The sequence below is a fragment of the Argiope bruennichi genome, chromosome 7, assembly GCF_947563725.1.
Source record: "Argiope bruennichi chromosome 7, qqArgBrue1.1, whole genome shotgun sequence".
Taxonomy (NCBI): Eukaryota; Metazoa; Arthropoda; class Arachnida; order Araneae; family Araneidae; genus Argiope; species Argiope bruennichi.
In genome coordinates, this window is record NC_079157.1 from 133,308,476 (window position 1) to 133,330,209 (window position 21,734).

Genomic DNA, 21,734 nt, shown 5'->3' on the forward strand with positions numbered 1-21,734 from the left:
GAGAATTCAAAATATTTTTTTCAGATTAATTAATATGTACAGCAATATGTTGGGCAGTATTATTAGAGATAATCTTTAAAGAATAAGCATATATTCAGAGGCATACCTATATAAAATATCGCCCAAAAATATTAAAACAAAGCCCTTCTCTCTTTTAGCATTTCGTATACATAGAGAAAGTATTGTAATAGTCACAAATTACGAATATCCACACTTCATGCCATTCTGAATTCGAAAAAATTCTGGCATTATGTCTGTCTGTCTGTCAGTGAAGACGATAATTCAAAAACGCTTTAAACTAAATAGATCAAATTGGATATATAAAGTTAAGATCAAATTTATAGATTTCTATCAAACTTTGAATAAAATCCATTCAGAGAAATCTGCCTGTCTAGCTGTTTAAATGCAAGATAACTCTATAACCACGAAACGTAAAGAATAGGACAGCATTTGGAAGCCAAGCCTCTAAAATGCAGATTTGCATCCAATTCGCCAAAAGGTTGATCGTTTGTCCATTTGTACTTCTGCATGTATGTAAACTCAATGATTCGTAAATGAAATGACTTAAATAAATGAAATTCACTATGTGAAACAATTGGTGTTCCCTGTCAAATTTTGTTTACAATTACTCTGAAAAAAAAGCAGGCAAAATAGATATTCGCACAATAAGCTCAGTAAAATTGATAGATTCTCGCCCAATATCTATATTTCGTAACCATTGCCAAAGCCTTACAAGGCATTCGTAGCCTTACTCAAGTTTTAAAATTTTACGTGGGGGAATAGGGACATGACCTTTATTGAAGAGTAAAGGGGAAATCCCTACCACTGTTTTAAATGCTCACATTTCACTGGTCGCTCTATATCATTGTCCACAATTTTATGACTCGATGGTCAAAAGGGAACGATTTGAATTCTGGTAATTTCTGGATATCTCAAGATGAGAAGAGACGCCCATATTAACTATGAGGAATCTCAGGAATGAGAATTTAAAAATTAATTCATACCTTTCTCTTATTTGAAAATAATTTAGCTCTCAATTTCATCCCCCCCTTAACAATGGCGCTCAGGTGCATATGCCCCTCCATAGTCATGTCACTATGCGTACTGTTTGATGTAGGTTATAAAAAACTTTCTTTGGAAAGCCCATGATTTTAATAATGATGTAATAATAAGTTTAAATTCATTTTCATATGACAATCGTCTTTATAGCCAAATGATGCATTTTTCTTCTGCGCGAACAATTAATATAAAATATAAATAACATAGTAAAGTGAAATAAAATAGTTTCGTGACAGTTAATTTTTTATTAACAAAAATTCTGTTTCTATACATGAAAAATATTATTTATTTGAGTGAGACCATTCCTACAGTTCATTTGTCTCCAAGTTTTTGCTCGCTATGTTTAGTTTAATTTTCTATCAGATTTTAAAAATTTATTAACTGACAAAATTTGATTTCGGTAGATTAAAAAAAATTTTTTTTGCTAGTCTGCACGTTTACGAGGAACTAACTAATAATCTTATTTTAATTAAAAATAAAATATCAGAGGATAAAAAAAATTTCGAAAATTATGATACTTAGTATAAAATATTTTAAATTATTATATATTTGGAAAACGTATTTATCTAGCCGTACTTCGGGATTCTATCGGTTTCCATTATTATTATTTACATACCAAACAGCTGATTTTTTTTATTTGATGATAAAAACTTCTGTTATGAATTCTTCAAATTTTACTCAGCAGACGGAAGCAAAGGAAAGTTTTCTTAACAATTTATGAAATAGTTCATTATTTCTATTAATAACAAACACAGACATTTTCATCCGAAGTAAGGAGTAAAATGAAACGGATTTTTTTTTTTAATAAAGAATAGAAAATGAAGAGAAAGAATTAGAATGGAATGCTTTTCCTAAAGACTGTACCTACCTTCCTGTTGTGTCCTCTGAACTGCCTTTCCGAGTAGTCTTCCTGATCAGCTGCTTCCCTTTTGGTACTGGGTTTGTACCAGTGGCTGCTTGTGGCGGTGGGGGTCTGGCTTCGCTCCCCCTCCCCCACCTTTTTCTCTTGCTTGGAATAAGGAGAGTAACCTGAAAACGGAAAGCGCATTACCGTTATGTTATATTGCAAAAATGTCTTCATTATTTCTCATATACGAACCAAATGTAAAGGTGGGCATGGCGATGGAAAGACAAGAGGTAACTGGTGAAAAAATGTAGCTTTTTTTTATCACAAAAGCCAAATCTGGCCATGCTGCGCCAATCAAATGGTAAAAATTAAATTCAATGATATTAAAAGATTTTTTTAAATTAGGCAAAAGTAAAGTTACAAAAAAAAATTTCCAAATGTATAAAAACGACGCCTTAAAAACTTTCAAGAAAAAAAGTAAAAGTGCATTAATTACAGACATATGAAAAAATAATTTGAAATGGGTAAGAAACCTACATAAAATTCAACAAACCAATGTGTGTAAAAATTGAAAAATATTAGGGTGAGGACTGTCACCTACTAGTTCACGCATGTCTATGGAAACTGCATTAAAAAACCGTAACCGATGATTATTAAAAACAGGACAATGAATTAAAACATGACGCACACTTCAGAATAATTTCGCCAAAAGTACCAGTGATGATAGCCACCCTTCCAAAAACGATGGGGAAATAAAATTAAGCGGAATGTAGAAGAAAGCTTGAAAATTTGCTTGCTATGTAATTATTGTCATTTGTGGCTATCCTTGATGCTCGCAGACAACCGTGAACGCTTGTGAAGCATGTCCGTAGCTTCCAATGGGTCATATGCATGTTTACGATCATGTCTTCGCTTAGCTGGAAGCTCTGTCTCAATGCTTTTTTGTATGCATATGACCCATTGGAATCTATGGGTCATATGCAAAAGCTACGAGCTAAAGGAATAAAACGAGCTAAAGGAACCTATAAAGAATAGTTGACGCGGTAGCAAAATGCCTCCCTCTCCCCCATCTGACTAAAGAATCTCGCTTGGATAATTATTTTGTACCCAAAATAAGCATTACGCCGTCTTCTGCATTCTGCTTTCCTTCTATTAGGGTACTCCATAAGTTTCTTTCCTATTTCTAATATGAGATTAATACACAATGTTTACTGTTTAAGATATTATTTATTTTGTTATATAAGAACCCTTTTGCTCTATTACCTTCTTATTGCCTATAGTATTCGGACGCTCTAATACTATAGTTTAAAAGGATTTTATAGCCCATTTTCAATCGGTACAATTGTTTCCAATCATCTTGTATAAAAAGTGTATCTAAATATTTACTCTAGTGGTATATTTACCACGGAATGCTGACCACCCTTTACAATACAAAAGAATTTGGGAACGGCATAGATGTCAGTTTTCTATTCTTGTCTAATACGTTTTTGTTCTAGTTTATTTTTCCTTTGGTTACTTTCAGTTTTGAAAATATCCACGCTACTCACCATTCCATCTCTAAAAGTAGCTTTGAACGTCATAAGCCTTATTTCCGACGTAATGATCCTCTTCTAAAAGCCCTAACTCTAAAGAGAACGCATTACATAAATTTTATTACTTCCAACAACTCCGCTATCAAAACTGAGCTAAACAAACTAAATGCGGAGATCACTTTATATAACTGACATGAGGAAAGTTTGTAAAATCTTATGCAGGAGCATAGACGCTAGAGCTCTCATTTCAAAATTACAGCGCCCTGCTCAGCTTTCAGCGAAACCCAGCAGCAAGCTTAGTATTGTAATACCATCCTTGACTCTCATGGTCGGGCCCATCATGTTAACAAAATAGCTGCAAATAAACCGGGCAGAGTTCTAGAAAAATATGAGTTTGCTGAGTTTTATAAAAAAAGACCAGAAAAAGATTCCGTAAGTTGGTTTATAATTGTCGCACCTCAATTACGGGCAATCCTATATTTTTGCGACCAAATTTCGCTGAAGGAAATGAATGTTGCTTCAGTGAGTGCGGTCTCCGGGTGCAGATGAAATGAAAGCCCGTAATGGAAAGATTGAATAATATGCAATCGTGAAGAGCAACTGTATAGGATATATATATGCTTAATGAATTCTCAACCCAACGAGTATCATGTGGTCAGTACATGTCCAAATCATTTTTAAAATGTTCAAATCATGCACAGAAACAATCATCCATTTCCACGTCAGCTTACTTTCAGTCCTGCTATTTGCCCTTAATATAGAATAGGGGGCAAGTAAAAAGTAATAAGCTGGGAATGGGAATTATTCAGACTGCTCTGAAATCCTGCAGTCGTTACTCCTAATATGGAAAACTGAATTTTCTTGTTGGCACTGATTGCTTAATTTAATACTTACTATTTTAATTTGATAATAGGGTTGTATTGCTCATATAAGAATTTTATATTTTTTCGGTATTTTTCATGAATTCTTTAATTATTTTTATTAATTGCGAAATTGGATTCTTTTATTATTACATAGTTGTTCAAATTTGTCTAATTTATATAAGTTGATCGAATTAGAGTTAAATTTGTTTGTTAAATTATTTTTAAGTTTTATATGTTAGCTGATAAGTATGTATGTCCGAGTCCGGCCTAGTCCTTCCCGTAATCAGGGCGTCCCGGGTTCGGGCATGATTATTCTTTACCCTGTGTTCTATCTGTGAGATGTGCGAATGAGCCCCCCTATAAAAGGGGGTTGTGCAAGCGAGTGTGTGAGTGTCATCTTCGGGCATGATTATTCTTTACCCTGTGTTCTATCTGTGAGATGTGCGAATGAGCCCCCCTATAAAAGGGGGTTGTGCAAGCGAGTGTGTGAGTGTCATCTTCATATGAGCTAGAAGTCAGACTTCTGCCATTGGGTGCTCAGAGGCCTTTACCCTCAGAAGCTATTGCACAAACTCGGCTTAGATCACTAACTTCTTCAGCGGGATTGTCTATGGCAAGTGCCATAAGTATGTATACACCTGTTCATTAACAAATATGGACCTGCGTCTTACTCCAAAAAATCACAATACTATAAGTTTGACTAGTCATAAAATAAGGTCTGTTAAAGAGTTAAATGATAAACGCAGACAGACATTATGCTGATATAAATAATGAATAATAAACGATGAATGAACAATTTAAATCCCCATACTATCATTTGAAAGTCAAACTTCTTTTTTTTAAAGATTGATGCCACAAGTTTTAAGATCAAGAAATTTAATCAGTCCTTATTTTACAGGCTTTCATTTCAGATCAGCGAGATCGAACGTCAAGAAAGAAAACGACAGAATTCAGGGGGAACGTTGAAAGTAAAAGATGAAGGATACCTTCGTGCCCAGGAGACCGGTTGAAATCATCTCTGTGCTGGGGCGATCGGGGCGAGTCGGGCATGGCCGGGGAATACAAGTGCGTCGGAGAGGGACCTTGCGCTGAGTCCGCAGGAGGAGTCATCACACCCGTCGAATCGTTGTTATCCACTGAAAAAGACAAAATGACTAGTGGCTAGACAGCTTTCTTTTTTTCTACACTAGACAGCTTGCTGCATTTTGCAAGAGTTCCTTAGTGCCCTTTAGTTGTGCTACCAAAAACATAAATGTTGAAAAATATGCAAATGAATCAAACGTGCGAGTACAATAAATTGATATAAATGTAGAAAACGCTTAAAATAATAATAAAAAAAAGTAATGCATTTCCGAATATCTGTACATCGAAGAATCTTTGGCCTGGTGGTAAGGTCTCGGCTTCGGGATCGGTGGGGTCGAGATCTGATTTCACAAAAGAACCGCCATGTAATCGGGTTTGGTACATGCCAAATTCATCGGAGGGCAGAAATGCTGCCGTTGATGTGGTGCGGAAATTTAAAGAGAGGGTGTCAGTTCAGGTGCCATCTTCGTCATCTGACCGCGATTGATGTTATTTTAAAAAGGCTTTAATTTAGCGAAAATAAATCAAACGAACGGGACCAGCGATGGTTTCAAAGTAAGCTTGCCTTATTCAGACAGCATACAAAGAGTTTCATGTAATGTTTGGCCAGTGTATCAAAATGTCGCTGGTGTAGCATGAATCAAATAAAAAGAGCATGTAAGAAAGTGAATAAAAGATCGCGGCGCGTTACAGTCAGTCTGGTTTCGAGAGGTTTTATTTTCGTTCTTTTTTTTATTACGATACTTCAGTATCATATAGGATTATGAGATGAGTGTAAACTTTAGCGTCCTATAAGTAGTTGTGCTGTGCAGTAAACATAATACAAAGAGAAAGCAAATATGTAGATAAAACCATATATTATTTAAAACCTTTAAAAAAACTAAAATAAGAAATTTTACACAACAAATGATTCTGATTAGGTGAGGAGGTTCAGAAACAATTTATTGGCATTAAAGTGTAATGTAAATGCTGACATTTATTTTATGGGAATATATGATAGTGACGTCACAGTCACATGGCAAGCACTGTTGGTGTACAAGAAGCTAATACACATCATGACATCACAACTTTTTCTCTCCTGAAAGCAGTGCATTATGGGACTCAACAGAGTTATGAAGAATCAAAATGAATTCCAAATACTTCAATTCATGTAAAGAATATTATTACTGCGTTTCAAAACATTCCGGAATTTAATGTGTTACAGAAGAATGGGCCTCTTTATTCAATTCTTTCTTTTAATACTTATAACGTTTCGATTACACTTCTATTATTTTTTTTATATTATAAGATATAGTTCATCAAAATCGATTGGCATGTCTTTTTAAACCATTTTAAAGTCAACAGTTTGGAAGCCTTTACCAATCGCAATTCAAAGTAATTATTCGTCCTTTGCAATAGGGTAACGAATTCTCTCATTAAAGTAGAGAGCTGTGCAGTCTTTTCTTCATTCATCAGAAAGGAAAAGAGTGCTACAGTTTGCAATCGGGAATTTTGTTTTTCTTTTTGCCAGGAGATTTAATGAATGTGTTAAAGAAACACATTGATTTTTCAAATTTTTTTTTACTTATTTTATGCGAAAAACACTTCTAGAAATGCGGAAAGTCCCCTTCCAACTGTATTAAAATTCATAATATGCATTATTTTGAAATATTCTATAAAACTGTTCATCCGGTTTCAAATCATACATGTTCAAATTATTTATATATGTCGACCTTTCAGCAATTCATAAACAGAACAATTAGTGAAATATTAAAAAAAAACACTTGAAAAAGCATTTAAATAATTTCTCAGCAGCAGAAATATTTTATTTTATGCATACATAAATTTATAAACGCCTTCTGATCGCACAAAACTATCTTTTAAATAATATTTAATACTGATTTGAATTACTGAAATTATAGCATTTTTTTATTTAAAATATTCTTTATATTATTTTATGCCATTTTTATATCAAGTTGGAATACATTTTAAATTGTTTTAATGATGTTAAAAAAGCTAAAATTCAGTATTTGGAAAGAAATAATTAATAACAGTTGTGATTATTAGATTTGATTTGTTAACTGGCATTTACAACTTTTGAAATTCTAATTGAGGTATTTGATGATGACCTATTTATATTATTTCATACTGGATGTATCTGTATTTAATTTTTGATTTTTTAAACAAATTATTTCTTTGAAAAATGAACATAACATTTTACATTATTTATAATAACATTTCTTAAGTTTAATCCATCATTTTTCAAAAGCAATAGCTAATTATATTTAGAAATTTCAATCAGAAGTTGCTTTCATATCTATAGTTTTAACTCCAAATTATTACTATAAAGTGCAACAGTAAAATTATTCCACATAAATTATACATTTCAAATTTTGTTGATGTGTCTGAGTCATTATGAGTAAAAATAAAAGTGACACAGCTAGTTGCTAAGCAGACAAATTGAAAATAATAACAAATTCTAAGCTTCCCTTGAATTTGAGCTCACCACGGAAGAAATTAAAGAAATATTTCTGCTTTAGTTTTTAGGTAAACAGTAAACATAAACAAAATATTCGGAGAGACAATATATTGTAATCATACACTATATGGTTACATACAGAGTTTACAAACAAGAAAATGGTACAGCGTGGCTTTGACGAATTGGTGGCCCATTCGTGGTGGCCCTAAAAAAATATGCCCATTAAAATTTGAAACAAAAAACTTTTTGCTAAGAGAACCATTAAAATTCATCGGCTCATAAAATAATTTATTAGTGCATAACAAGCTTGTAATTATGGCGTCTTTTTTTTCTTTAGCTTCAGAATACGCTAAAAATATTTATTCGAAAAGAATATTTTAATTTTGATCTAAAGATTCCAAATTTTGGCGAAACACTTAACATTTGTGAGTTAAAATATTAATACAGATGAACTCGCAGCAAAAGCTCAATACGTCAAAATTTATCAAAAACTTGAGAACGATTGCAGTACTTCATGCACAATACAGAAAGATCTTTTTTAATTAAAGAAAATTTATTCACAGAAAATAATATTTTACGATCACTTTAAATATTTAAGCTGTATGACGAGCCTTTACAAAGACGAGCCTCTACAAAGACGAGCCTCAAAAAGACGAGCCTTTACAACCTGGGTTATCCAGAAACAAATATTAAGACAAAAAGATTTATCATTATAAAATAATTCAATATACCGACCCGAATCTCCGTAACTTTTTTTAACTGTAGCTCGCTTTGCTAATCGGCTGGACTTCAATTCATCGTCTGAACTGTCCGTGTTTTCTTTCTCGCTGGCACTCTTGCCTGGGGAAAAAAAAACATTTAAACAAATGAAATATTATTTAGAAATTTGAAAACATTTTAAAATAGAAATAAAAAACAACCATTGCTTTAGTTTCTTCTTTTTGAAAATTTGTACAATTTTTAATCGAGATCGAGTCCAGATTTCGGTTTTCGAAAATTATTTATATTTATAAAAGAAAGTGTCTGCGTATCTGTCACTTTTACACTTGGAAACTTACATGTCCCTGAAATTTTGGATATAAATGACGACTTAATGCAGTTCGGAGTCCAAATTTTAAAATTTCACAGAGAAAATTTACTAATTTAATACTTTAAGTCGTTTTCAGTAATCATTCATATGTATTTGCACATCATCCTAATGATGAACTTACAAATATTTGAAATCTGAACTCAATTTAAATTTTAAGAGTTAAGAGAAAGAAAAATAATTTTAGAATTTAAGAAAAAAAATTTAAGAGTTAAAATAAAATTCCAGAATCCTGCATTATAACTTCGTATTTAGTAATATTTATAATGTGCATATATTTTTGATTTTTATTTATGCAGAAAAAAATTATAAAAGGTTGAAAACCTTTGTTCGAGAACTATTTTTTCATCAACAGCACAGACCGGCATCCTAGTTATAAATTTGAATCAACTAACAAAAGAAAGTTGAATGAATAAATTAAAAAATTCTTCTGGCAACGTCTTCTTCAAAAACTTTCGCCTAAATGAATGTGAATGCAATATGGATGAAAGCAGAAGTTGCATAAAACGAAGCGAAGCAACGCGGCCCTCCTTCCTAGTTTCTTACTGCGACTGACGTAAATTAAATTTAGGTTGTTGTACATATATACCGAGCAGCCAGATTTCTTTTAAAAAGAAAGGGGAAAAAAGTGATATCTGAGATTGAAATTGAATTCCTGGCGATTTTAGAAAAGGGTAAAATTTAGTGACGTGCATGTCTTGAGAGCGAAAGAAGGTTACATCAAACATTAATCTTGAAATATTGTTGAAAATAAAATTTATGTCAGAACTTATTAAAATAAGATATATCTAAATTGAAGTAGAGGTATATTCGAGGAGACAGCACGGCAAAAAGTCAATGATATTTCATTCAAACCAAATAAAGAATGAGGAATATGATTCTAATAAATTTAACTAGAGTATATACATTTCGGATGTCTTTTTCCAAACCTATTTTACCAAAATTCTGACACCGAATTGCAAGGGTTTTCACAATATCACATGTTGAATTTCGTTGATTTAGGTTATAGCACTTATGTGCATGCGAAAGTACAAACCGACAGACGGTCAAACTCTGATCCATTTGATTCAAAATTTGATAAGAATCTATATTTTAGTTTCTGTGTATCAATTTTTATCTTTACGTTTTGAAGACATCGTGCTCATTTTTATTTAAATAGAGCAGACGAATGGATTTCGTACAACATTTCACAGAAATCTACAAGTTTGGTCTCGAAATCCATACACTGAATTTCATTCTTTTAACTGATAGTTTTTAAATTATATTGTTTGCAGACGGTAATAAAAATCCAAGAACGTGTTTTTCGAATTCGGGGAGGTTCGAAACTTCGAGATTTTTCAAAATCGAATCAGTTCAAAGCATACTTCGAATTTTTCAACGATTGCAACACACCTTCAAAAAGTGATTCAACTTCTGCCTAAACCGGAAGTTGTTTAATTTTATGTTCAGTGGTTTTCTTCTGCGATGCAGACTCACAATTTCCGACATATTATGAACTTGAATCTTTACCAGAAAGAGGATTCAATGCTTGGAAGAGTATGATAAATATTTTGGTTGTTTGTAAAAGGTCGAGTTTAAATGCCGTTGAAAATAACCAAGCCTTGACGAAAATATCACCTGTCTCAGCACGTCCAACAATCCGGTCCCTCAGCAATTTCGCACATTAAGTTTTTAAAAAAGATGACTGACAAAACTTTTAAAATTGGTTTTTGCTGGGAAAAAATGATGGTAGTCATTCATTTGCTTTTATAACAAACAAATAAATGACTTTTTTTTAAAAAATACGAAATTTTATCAGTACGCATTCAAAATATGAAAACTGCCTGTATGATGATAAAAAAATAGTGAAAGTCATATCACCGACCCGCCCGAAGGCACGCGGATATTAAATACTGAATGCCCGGATCGCCGCAACAGCAACTCTGGCGGGAACTATGGTTGAGTCCTAAGGGCCATCACCGGCCGCGATACAACCCTTCCCTAAGAAAGTAAGTTCCGTCATCGATGGGAGGAGCCAGACCCCCCACCTTTTCGTGTGCCCTCCCGGATAGGGAGATCCAACCAACATTCCAGAAGCATCTCATCCTCATTTCGAGGTGACACCGGGAGAAATATCTAGATAAAGAAAATCACACAAAATAAGTGAAAAATGCATATTTTCTAATAGAAAAGAGCAAAAAACGTTTGAGCTGGTGGTTCCCGGATGGAGATAAAATAATGGAAGAAACAAAACCTTTAGAGATAAACACACCCGGACCAAACCAAAGGCCAAACAGGAATACAATTAATGGATGACGTATTCACAAACCAACTCCATCTAGCAGTAAAGAATAAACGACACTTGTCAATGCCAAGAATCGGAAACCGACACAAATTCCAAAATCTTTTTTGGAGAAGCCACCGAATCCCCCAAAAAGAGTAATAGCCACCAAATCACATATTCAACAGAACTTCACTTGCTTCTACTGGAAATTTAATTAAATGAATATAACAGCAATAGTAATACTCTTTTCTTACTCTTTCACGACATAATAACAGTTATGTAATAAAGTTACATAAAAACGTAGTTACAAAATAAAGTCCCTCAATTTCAGTTGATAAAGTTCAGCAATTATATTTTACTGTGGGATAACAAACAAAATTTTTCAAATTTTGTTTTTGGCAGCCAAAACGCCAATAACTCCTTGAATTATCCCATGTAGAGCAGCCTTTAATTATATGGGTCACAGTTCCTTCTTTACTACATTGTGCAAAGTAATTCCTCCCTCACGCATCCCCAAAAACATATGTTCGAATGTCCTAAATATAACATGATCAGTATAAATTTTGGAACATTAAAAAGATTGTCGATGAATGGGAAGTTCGCTAAGTAAATTTGAATAAAGGTATCAAAACGAAGGAACATAAAGGAAAAAGTGAATTGTCAGTCACTGCAAGCAAATAAGAATACTACACGCGAATGTAGTGTTCGTATTTAATTGTAGTACACGATGTAGATCCGCTCTCACCTACATTATGAATCACAATGACAGCTAGCCAATAATTTAATTCAGCTGGAGCCAGGGATGCGTGAAAGGAGATTCTTACAAGGCGTTTATAATGGAGAAGGAAGCCACCTATAATCGTTTTAAGCCGCATTCCAACGACCCATGAGTCTGCAGACAGGGCATACTTTCCCCTCTTTTGCGGTTTTCTTGTGTTATTCGACGTCTTTTCAGTTTACCGACATGTCGGTAAACTGGAAAGAGGGGAAAGTGTGCCCTGTCTGCAGACTCAAGGGTCGTTGGAACACGGTTATGAATGGGTTAAAAAAGCGGTTAATCAACTTGCCTTTCGACTGCAGCCACGAGTTATATGTCCTCTGTGTAGTCACGTCCGCGGACTTGGATGGGGAAGCCGTTGTGCTGTATTTGCTGGGTTCGGACTTTTTACCTGGTAAAATGTACTTCGGAAGGCCTTTGTAAAACCAGGCGCCGGATTTTTTCCAAGTCTGCAAACCAAGAAAGTCACAAATAAATTTAATACGAAGCAAAATCCGAACCGAAAATCGTAAAAACCATTCCAGCTAGTAGGCCAGCTGAAGGGACCAGACGCTTTACAATTTATGCATTTCACAGAACTGCCTATCTGACATTTTAATGTGAAAAACGAAGGTACTTAATTATTTGCCACTTTTAAACTTGTTTTTAAAAACACATTTTTCATTAGTGTAGTAAAAAGTAATTTTTTTATTTTAATTATTTTTAGATTTTTAATCTTTAATTTATAAATTCATTATTTTAAATATAATAAAATAATTTACTCTCCTACTTACCATCAGGTGTTGAAATTCCATTAAATAAATTGATTAACTGAAAAATTTTGAAAATATTAAAGTAACATATTATTATCAAAAACTCACATGTGTAACTGTGTTATTAAACTCAAACACAGCAGGAAAGAATGAAAAATCGACTACAAAATTCTATGTTTATTACTAACTTGAAATAAATAAAATTGTGTTAGTCATCATGAGAATAACGTCAATTACTATACAAATAGAAGGAATTACGAACTACACGCCTGCATTTAAATAAAAACAGAAGCGGTATATATTCCTATGAAGTGCATACAAATTTGCTTCTTTAACAATGAAAGGCTCCAATTTTTCTGCTAAATAATTTCTGATGCCAGCAGTTTTGTAACGAATCGTCATTTCTTATGCATTAGCATTACCGGATTTGTGCACTTACTGATCCTTCAAATGAGAGAGCACTGTTGGACGCGAAAACTAGGCGAAATCAATTTGTTTCATGGCACATTAAATAATCAAGATGGTTCTCAATATTTTCACCTATATGAGAAATTATTTTTAAAGTTCAGCTTAGTTTGAGCTGCCCCACTTTAAAGCAAAGTCATTTTGAACCACAAATAGATGAAACCTGCACCGTTATTCGAAATTATGTAACATGCATCGAGATGTTTGATTTAAAGTGCTAGGTACTAAGTGGAGTAATAATTAATGAAAGTGTTAATTTTTTTTTTGAAAATAAAAAATGTGAGCATTAATAAAATGCATTGGCAAAATGCTTATAATATTTGAAAGAGTTTTAATGCTTTACATGATACCCTGTTTTAATTTTATTTAAAAAAAATATATAATGGATTTTTAAGTATTTGAGAAATTTGAGCTTTTTCTATAATACTTATTTTCTTGCATTTAACTGAGGAATTAAGTAGTGAGATTTGTTTGGAAACGAAGAAATGTCACAAACTACTGGCTGTAGCGGATGTGTGCTCTTTCTTTAAAAAAATGATCGAGCCAATTGCAACGTCAATTCTTTCCAGAATTAAAAGCAAATTTAAAACATGTTAAGGAATTGTTACTAAGTCACTATATGTCCTCTGTGTAATCAATATGGCAAATTTTATATAAACTCATGTGCTGAACACGGAAACCAAAACATTATATTCAAGCCAATGTGATCCTGGAATTATTTTACAATTAAGAAACCTTAAATTCGAAATTATATATACTAAAACATAGTGAGATTTATCTCTTATTCCTTTTATACACTCATATAAAGATTATTCATTATTGTATAAAAAGACATTTGTGTTAAATCACCAAACAATGCGTATAGATAAAAAATATCTATATAAGTACGCGAGATTAATTTTTTCGTCGAAAGTTTATCTTAGCTATTTTTAATGCATAATTTTGATACTTCTCTGAACTTTGAACTCCGTGACTCTGAAAATTATTGTCCAACAAAAGCAGATAACTAGAAAGAGTCAAAAAGTAAACGGACATTTGAGAAAAGGTGCATTTATTCTAATGGTAGAAAATTGAAATATAAATTATTTTTCTACATAACTATTCTGAATTTCAGTGGCACCTTTCCCAACGTTCCACAAGTTTTTTTGTTCCGTCGGAAAAAAAAATTTCTTTTGTATCAGTAATCAATTTTGCAACGCATCAATGAATGATGAGGTGGGTCTTTTTATAAGTACAGGAAAAATTCTTTCTCATTTGGTTCTTGTTGGGACTATGCCGGATACCAACTATTTGCAGTGATTTCGCTTATTAACAGAAAAAAAAAGGAATATTTAAAAATAATAAAATTTTGGAATGCTGAAAAATAATTTCTCACTCATGCTCAAATCACTATACTGATTTAATTTCGGAATGCATTCAAACTCACAAGATGACCGTCAATGCCAATTTCATTTTAGTTTGGCAAATTTCACCAGCAAGTGCAACTGATATTGTGGAAAGACATGAAACTCATTGTCTCGTGACTGTGGCAGCACCTGAACCGATGACGTCACGTCAGAGAAAAATGTAACTTTAATTCTGCGAGCTATTCGGCTTAGCTCCAAATACAAAAAAAAAAAAAAAAAAAAAAAAAAAAAAAAAAAAAAAAACATCGTGGCAAGGTTTTTCAAACATGCAACATCAAACGGAAAGAAACGTTAGTGCTATTTTTGCTATAATTTTAGTTCAGATACTGATGCGGCGAATTAATTCCAATGGAATTTCCACTTTCGTTATTAACTCTAACAGTAGTAATATTTTAATAATTAATTCTCTTAGTCAATTTTTATAATTTTTGTAAATGTGATTTGCTCATCTTTGTAAATGTGTTCAACGAAAATCTCTTGGTTGGCATTAAAAATATTAGGGTATCCCATAAGTTTCTTTTCTATTTCTAATATGAAATGAATACACAATAGTTACTACTTAAGGTATAATTAATTTTGTTATATAAGGACCCTTTTGCTCTATTACTTTCTTCCATCTCTCAGGAAGCCTCATTATGCCTTCTTTCCAAAACTGTTGTGTTTTGGAAAAGAAGTAATCCTTGATGTGCGCTTTTTTTTCACTGAAGGATTTAAAGCGTTTATCGAAAAGAAAATTTTTTAAGGAAGAAAGAAATAATAATCAGATGGAGCGAGATCTGGAGAGTATGCAGGATGCGATAAAACATCCCAAACAAATTGTAAGAGCTTCTCTCTTTCGACTAATGCAATATGTGATCTCGTGTTGTCATGATGGAAAACAACGTCTGGTCGGTTCATTAATTCTGGCGGTTTTTTTGCTATGTCAGCTTTCAATTGATCCTGTTGATGACAGTATTTCGTAAAATTTATTGTTTCACCTTGAGGAAGGATCTGGTAGAAATGACGCTTTTCCAATGCGACCAAATGGACAAAAGAACTTTTTTAAGAGTGTAGTCCTGGCTGTGAGACAGTTGAAGGCCTATTGTCCTTACACCAAGTGCATAGACAGCTAATAAATAAGCCTGCATGTCTGCACAAGCAGGGCCAGATAAGACCGTTCATAGCGCTATGAGAAAGAAAGTTTTGGGATACCCAAATAATTTCGTCATTTTCAACTGGAATTGCTTAATGTTTTAAACATTTTGATCTCGACTTTTACAGATAAAAAGAAGTATTTATGAAATGAGCTTACCTCTCTGGTTTCTGCGCAAATTTTGCAGAGACAAATGGGTTCTTTGTGGGCACTTAAGGTATCTACTCCGCATTTTGTGCACACTGCCTGAAAGATGATATTTAATGAAATCAGAAGCAGGAAACAATAATATGTTCTACAGTCAACAGATCAGCGGACGGTGTTTCAATTCGAATAACATAGAAATTCCTTTCCTAATACAGAGTTTTATTACGCAAAACACTAATTAACTTATATATTAGAAAAATGACTTTTGCATTATTGAAACTAAAATTGCTGAAAATATTTTCTTCACATTTTGCTGAAAATATATTAACAACAAAGATATTTTGGAGAGATTAAAAACTAATCAGTCTATATTTTAATGATGAAAAATTATGTTTCCATATTGAGATATAGGAAAGATTATTTGGTTAAACAAAATTTGTTTCGTTCAATGTAGAAAAGATTGTTAAATAAATATTATACATATTTCCGCAGTTATTAATAACTTATGAAAAAATAAAGAATTTTTTTGAGAAGCTATGAGTTAAAAAAATTTTTCGGAGCAATTGATTTTTCTACTTTAATTAAAAATAAATTTATGATAAGATAATTTTAAGTAGTAAAATATTTTTACATTAAAATTTTAGACGTATTTAAAAAAAAATCGTTTGATTCCCAGTAATTAAAATTTCCAATAAAAGCCGGATTTTTAAGCTACCGTATATAAAAATGCTTTTCAAATACACTAATTACATTTAAATACAATCAAATAAAATCAGAAACATTTAATAAGTTACGTTCAAATGCGGAGCTTCTCTCACAACTTGTGTTGCTATCGTCTACAAAAAAAAAAAAAAAAAAAAAAAAAAAAAAAAATACTGTTACATATTTACCTTTTTGCAGTCGTTACACACTAAAGGTGAAGCTCCAAGAATACCGAACTCATCAGCACAAAGGACACACTGTGAGGCACCGTTTCCCATGGCATTCTTTTTCATGTTTTCTAATCTCTCTACGAGGCGCCTGGAAAGGAAACATTGACAATTAATGCTCGTTTTAGAATGTTCGGGCTCCACATGGGAGTGAGTGCACATATTTCCGGAATTTTTTTCTTTCTTTCTTTCTTTCTTTTTTTTTTTCTTTTTTTTTTTTTTTTTTTTCTTTCGACCTTCTTTTCGAATCGTTTTATCCGGTCTCAACTTATAATTGCTTCGTAAAACCTCATTCACTTTTTACTTCATTTTGACTTTCGTGAGATTACAGTCGACTAACAAACACGCGCAGGGTTTCCATATCTGAAAACGTATTTAAAAACTGCTATTTAACAGGATGGCGACAGAACAGACAAATCAAGAATATCAAGCAAAAGAAAGAAATTTTTTATCGATTTGAAAAAAAAATCATAGAAATTAGCAAATATACCAAAATATCCAAACAAACTGCCGATCGGCGATGCCAAACTATAACTTCTCCACATCCATTGCATCCAATACTGTCACAGAAATAGAAAGCTTAGATAATTTTCTTTCAAGGGCGCGAGATTTTTTTTTTGGAATTTCATTATGACATGCTAATGAATGGGTAAATAATAACTCTAATGAGACTTTCTTAGAGATCGCTTTTCACTTTTCGGTGAACAGAGAGAGTGAATAAGTTTTGTTGGACCTGCTTTCAACTCACAACGTTGCAATGATGCTATATCATTATGAAGGAAGATAATTATACTTCTTCATGGCAATGGCAATTTTGAGAGAGGAATTTCGATCTATAAAGTTAGTCTGTGGCAGCATTTTAAAGAACAAATACTCACTGCAAGAAGAATTGTTTAAGCGAGCATTCAAAGAAATAGTGGAATAAATAATTTTGAAGTGTCAAAACAATTGATTTTAAGTGTGGAGAATCCACAAGTCAAATATAAAGAAGAGAAGGAATTAAGCAGAAATTTGGGAAAAAAGAAAAGAAAAGAGAGTGAAGCGGAGTATCAGCTCAAAGAATTAAAAGCAAGATTATAATAAAAATAATTCTTGCGGCAGCTCAAAAAGAGAATGGAAGAGCTGAGGAAGAAATTGCCTCAAAATTTCTTAAAAACAAGGTTTTAGAACTTTTTAATTCACTTAAAGCAGAACTGATTGCTTTAAACCAAGTATTTTTTATTAGTTCTCTGATAATTGATATTTAAATTTTAAAAACATTAATTGATTATTATTTGTGCATTTTTTGCATTTTAATTGTAATAGGAAAGAATTTGTTATTAGTCAGTTAGTACCTTTAAATTAGTATTTTACATTTAATATTGTTTGTAGAAAATGAAATTAAAGTACTTTGATTTATTTATAAAAATATAAATTTTTGATTAATGGAAGAAATTTCTTATGATTTATTAAAGAAAAAGAAATTGAAGTAACATTTTGGAAGTTTCTTTTGTTCAAATATTTGTCAAAATATGAATCATTAGGTGCATATAATCATATTGTTTTTATACATGCATTCTGTAACACGAAATGCGGGCACTTATGCAAAGAGCACTCATTAGTTATTGCACTGTTTTAGAATTTTAAGCAAATGTCATAAATAACTTTACTGTTAACATAATTTATGTTTCAAATATCTTAACTGTTAACATAATTTATCTTCAAATATCTTCATATTTTAACATATCTTAAAATTATTTTGCAGCTACAAAAGTAAAATATTTTATTAAAATTTCGAGTATTTTTTTTTCTTTAAAAATATAATATACCGTTTTAATAGTCCTTTTAGGATATTCATTCCATTTTTAAACATTAAATTTCATGAAAATATATATTTTGTTTCTATTTTAAATAACTCTTAAAAGTGTTTTTAATAATAATTCTGAGTAGAGAGCTAGCCAATATAATAATATAATTAGCAATTATAATTCAGGGAAATTTTTTCACAGCTTATTTTTAAATGTTTGGTGATAACTACTGCTCTATTTTGCGAAAAGATTTGGTTTTTACTAACAAAATTTAAGAAATGAATTATTTCTGAAAATCATCTACATCCATTTGAGACAAAAATGAATCTTTGCACAGTTTGAGTCCGATGTTGAATAATGAGTAACTGCATTCTGCAGTTACTGCATTTCAGCGACATCGTCATATCAATTTCTAATCTATTTTCGAGGTTTTCTCTCCACTGTGCGTCCTTCAAACGAGTGGAGGTTCATCGGGAAGAGCTCTCCACTTCGCAGGAATTCAGCAGGCGGTGCTTTCTTGCTGCCACTTCGAATGTCATTGATCAGTGCCCTGCTTAGATTCAGTCGTCTCTCACATGCCAGAGTCCGACTTTATTAACAATAAGATTTCAGGGATCTCATAAACTCATTATGATTAGAACAGCACCAAAAGAATTACGTTGACATTGTTATGCAGGGTTTCGCTTTAGCACGTGGCTATTGCGTGGCACGCCCCTTATTTAATTAGGTCATTTCTACTATGAAATCAGATGACTCCTTCTCTGCTGCGGATTTATCATAGAAAGGATCACGTAATTAGATAGATTATCCGATTCACTGTAGAAAACTGCGTAGGGCGGCCAACGTGTTTAAGTGACTGTTGTAACGGGAAGTTCATTTTATGTTGAATCTCTGTACATTTGGGAATTGATTATTTATTGGTTTTCGAAATGAAATCGATTTTTAAAGTTCCCCCTCTCTGCGATCGTTATTGTTGTTGTTATTGCTTATCCCCCTTGAGGGGAAAGAGGGGTGCAGTAGCTTCTGATAGTAAAGACCCCTGAGCACCCGAGGGCAGAAATCTGACTTTAGCTCATATGAAGATGAGAATCACTTGCACAACCCCTTTTTACAGGGGTGCTCTTGCACACACCTCGCAGTGTAAAGAACAACCGTGCACGAACCATGACTCGAACCGGGGACGTCCAGATTATGGATAAGACTCGCTACCCCTAGGCCAGGACGCTGCGTTCCCTTTTGTTCGACTCTTATTGAATCGTGACAATTCTTGAAAGAGTCGTGTACTTTGATTAGTAGTAAGGCATAGTAAACATGAAAGACGCGAAATCTAACCTTTATGTAAATTTCCTGTTATTGTTTCTACTCAAATATTAGGCACATGAATGGCTTTTGGCTAGCGACTGTACAGATCTATGACAGTTATATAAATTCTAAATTCCTCCGTTGATGGTAAAGGACCAATATTGTCTAAATTGATTTCTTAAAAACAGTTATCGACGCTTTTGATATTCTTGAAAAGCACTGTTCAGGGCGCGAAATTTCGGAATTTCCGACAGCTCCTTCCTTTCTGATTCCAAATCAGAACACTACGAATTCGGATCACCAAATGTGTTGTTGTTGTTACTTATGGCACTATACAAGCCCGCTGACAGATCTGTCAGCGATTTAAGCCGAGTGAGTGTTTTTTTTTTCAGTGCCGCCAAGTAGGGCCAAGAGTATGACTTAGCTACTTCATGCGTCCCATTCGCTTGCACCCTTTTTACAAGGGGGAACATTCACACATCTCACAGATAGAACACATAAGAACAACTATGCCCGAACCGGGACTTGAACCCGGGAAGCCCAGATCACGGGGAAAACGGGATCACCAAATATAGATGAGCTTGATGTTTCATATTAAGGGACAATTGATGAAAGCTGATAAATTTATTTGCAGAAACATTTTTCACTGCATTTATACATTAAGGCAGGCTGAATAGAATATTAATAATAATAACAATAAAAATATAAAATTAAATAACAAAATAAAAATAAATTTTAGAAGTTTTTGTCGTTTATTTGATTAATGGTGATTTGTTACTACAGATTTTAGAACTTTACATGCTCATTCATTTTTCCTAGGAGCTATAGCGGACAAAATGTAGTGCTTTATCAAGAAGCATTAACTAATTCGGTGAAATTTAGCAACTTCTGTTCGTTTCCGTATTCAGAGACGACCCCTTTTCGACGATTCCATCTCATGAAGGGGAGAGACGCGGAAGGACGAGCGCATTTCCGGAATTCTCCGTCATTCTTTGACCTTGATTTTCACCCTATTAGATACTTTTTTGTTCAATTTCTTTCCACGTGTATGTGAGTATCCTGTTGTTTCTGACCGAATTATTTTACTTTCATTCAGTCTGGGAGTTATCCGAGTTTATTTTATTGTTAAATGTAAACGTCCCCTCCTTTCATCTGTCCTCTCACCCCTATTTTGACGAATTAAACCCATCCTCACGCATGCGCAAAAGCGCATAGGGTTTTAGAATCCGTTGTCAAACAATACGCGTAAGATTCCGATTTCACCAAGTAAGATGCTCTGATAACAGTTTTAGAGCTGCGTCCTATTGCTGTCGTGGTGATGCCATTAGAGAAGTGAAAGACGAAAATGGGAAATCAAAGCGTTTTAATGAGCAAAAGGGATCTGACAGGCAGAATGCAAATCAATTTCTTTACATCAAAGAATGTTTTTAAACAAATTTTGTATTATTCTTCTCATTTCCGCATCCTAAATTTTCTCTTTTAAATTTTATATTAAAAAAATTGAAACTTCTTCAAAACCTATTCATTTAATTTTCAAAGTTTTATAATTTTTCAATTTTATCTTTTAAACAATATTGTAGTTTCCAAAATGTGCGGTGTCAAGTATGCTAGAGAAATCAACTATAAAGAGATATGGATAAATAATGAAATTGAGCTTAACTCAATCATTTCTTATTACTATGTTTGTTTATATTATGCAATAAGAAATTACACACATTATTTATCTGCTTCTTCAAGTTTCAAAGATAAAATACTTCAGACAAGTGTGGGGACAGTTTGGGTGACGGATTTGATTTGGAACTCGATCGTCGTGAAAAGCTACCACGAATTCTGCAACGTCATCC

General features: G+C 32.9%; 1 protein-coding gene across 2 annotated transcripts in view; it reads right to left on the reverse strand.

The window, feature by feature from the left end:
• LOC129975080 (rabphilin-3A-like) overlaps positions 1-21,734 on the reverse strand; it is a 107,194-nt gene that overhangs the window by 43,619 nt on the left and 41,841 nt on the right. For both annotated transcript variants that reach the window (XM_056087983.1, XM_056087984.1), the window contains exons 5-10: positions 16,763-16,892; positions 15,885-15,971; positions 12,260-12,419; positions 8,578-8,682; positions 5,288-5,437; positions 1,928-2,088 (exon numbers count right to left, since the gene is read on the reverse strand). In XM_056087983.1, the coding sequence (XP_055943958.1) occupies positions 1,928-2,088; positions 5,288-5,437; positions 8,578-8,682; positions 12,260-12,419; positions 15,885-15,971; positions 16,763-16,892 (793 nt within the window). The remainder of the gene's footprint in view (positions 1-1,927; positions 2,089-5,287; positions 5,438-8,577; positions 8,683-12,259; positions 12,420-15,884; positions 15,972-16,762; positions 16,893-21,734) is intronic.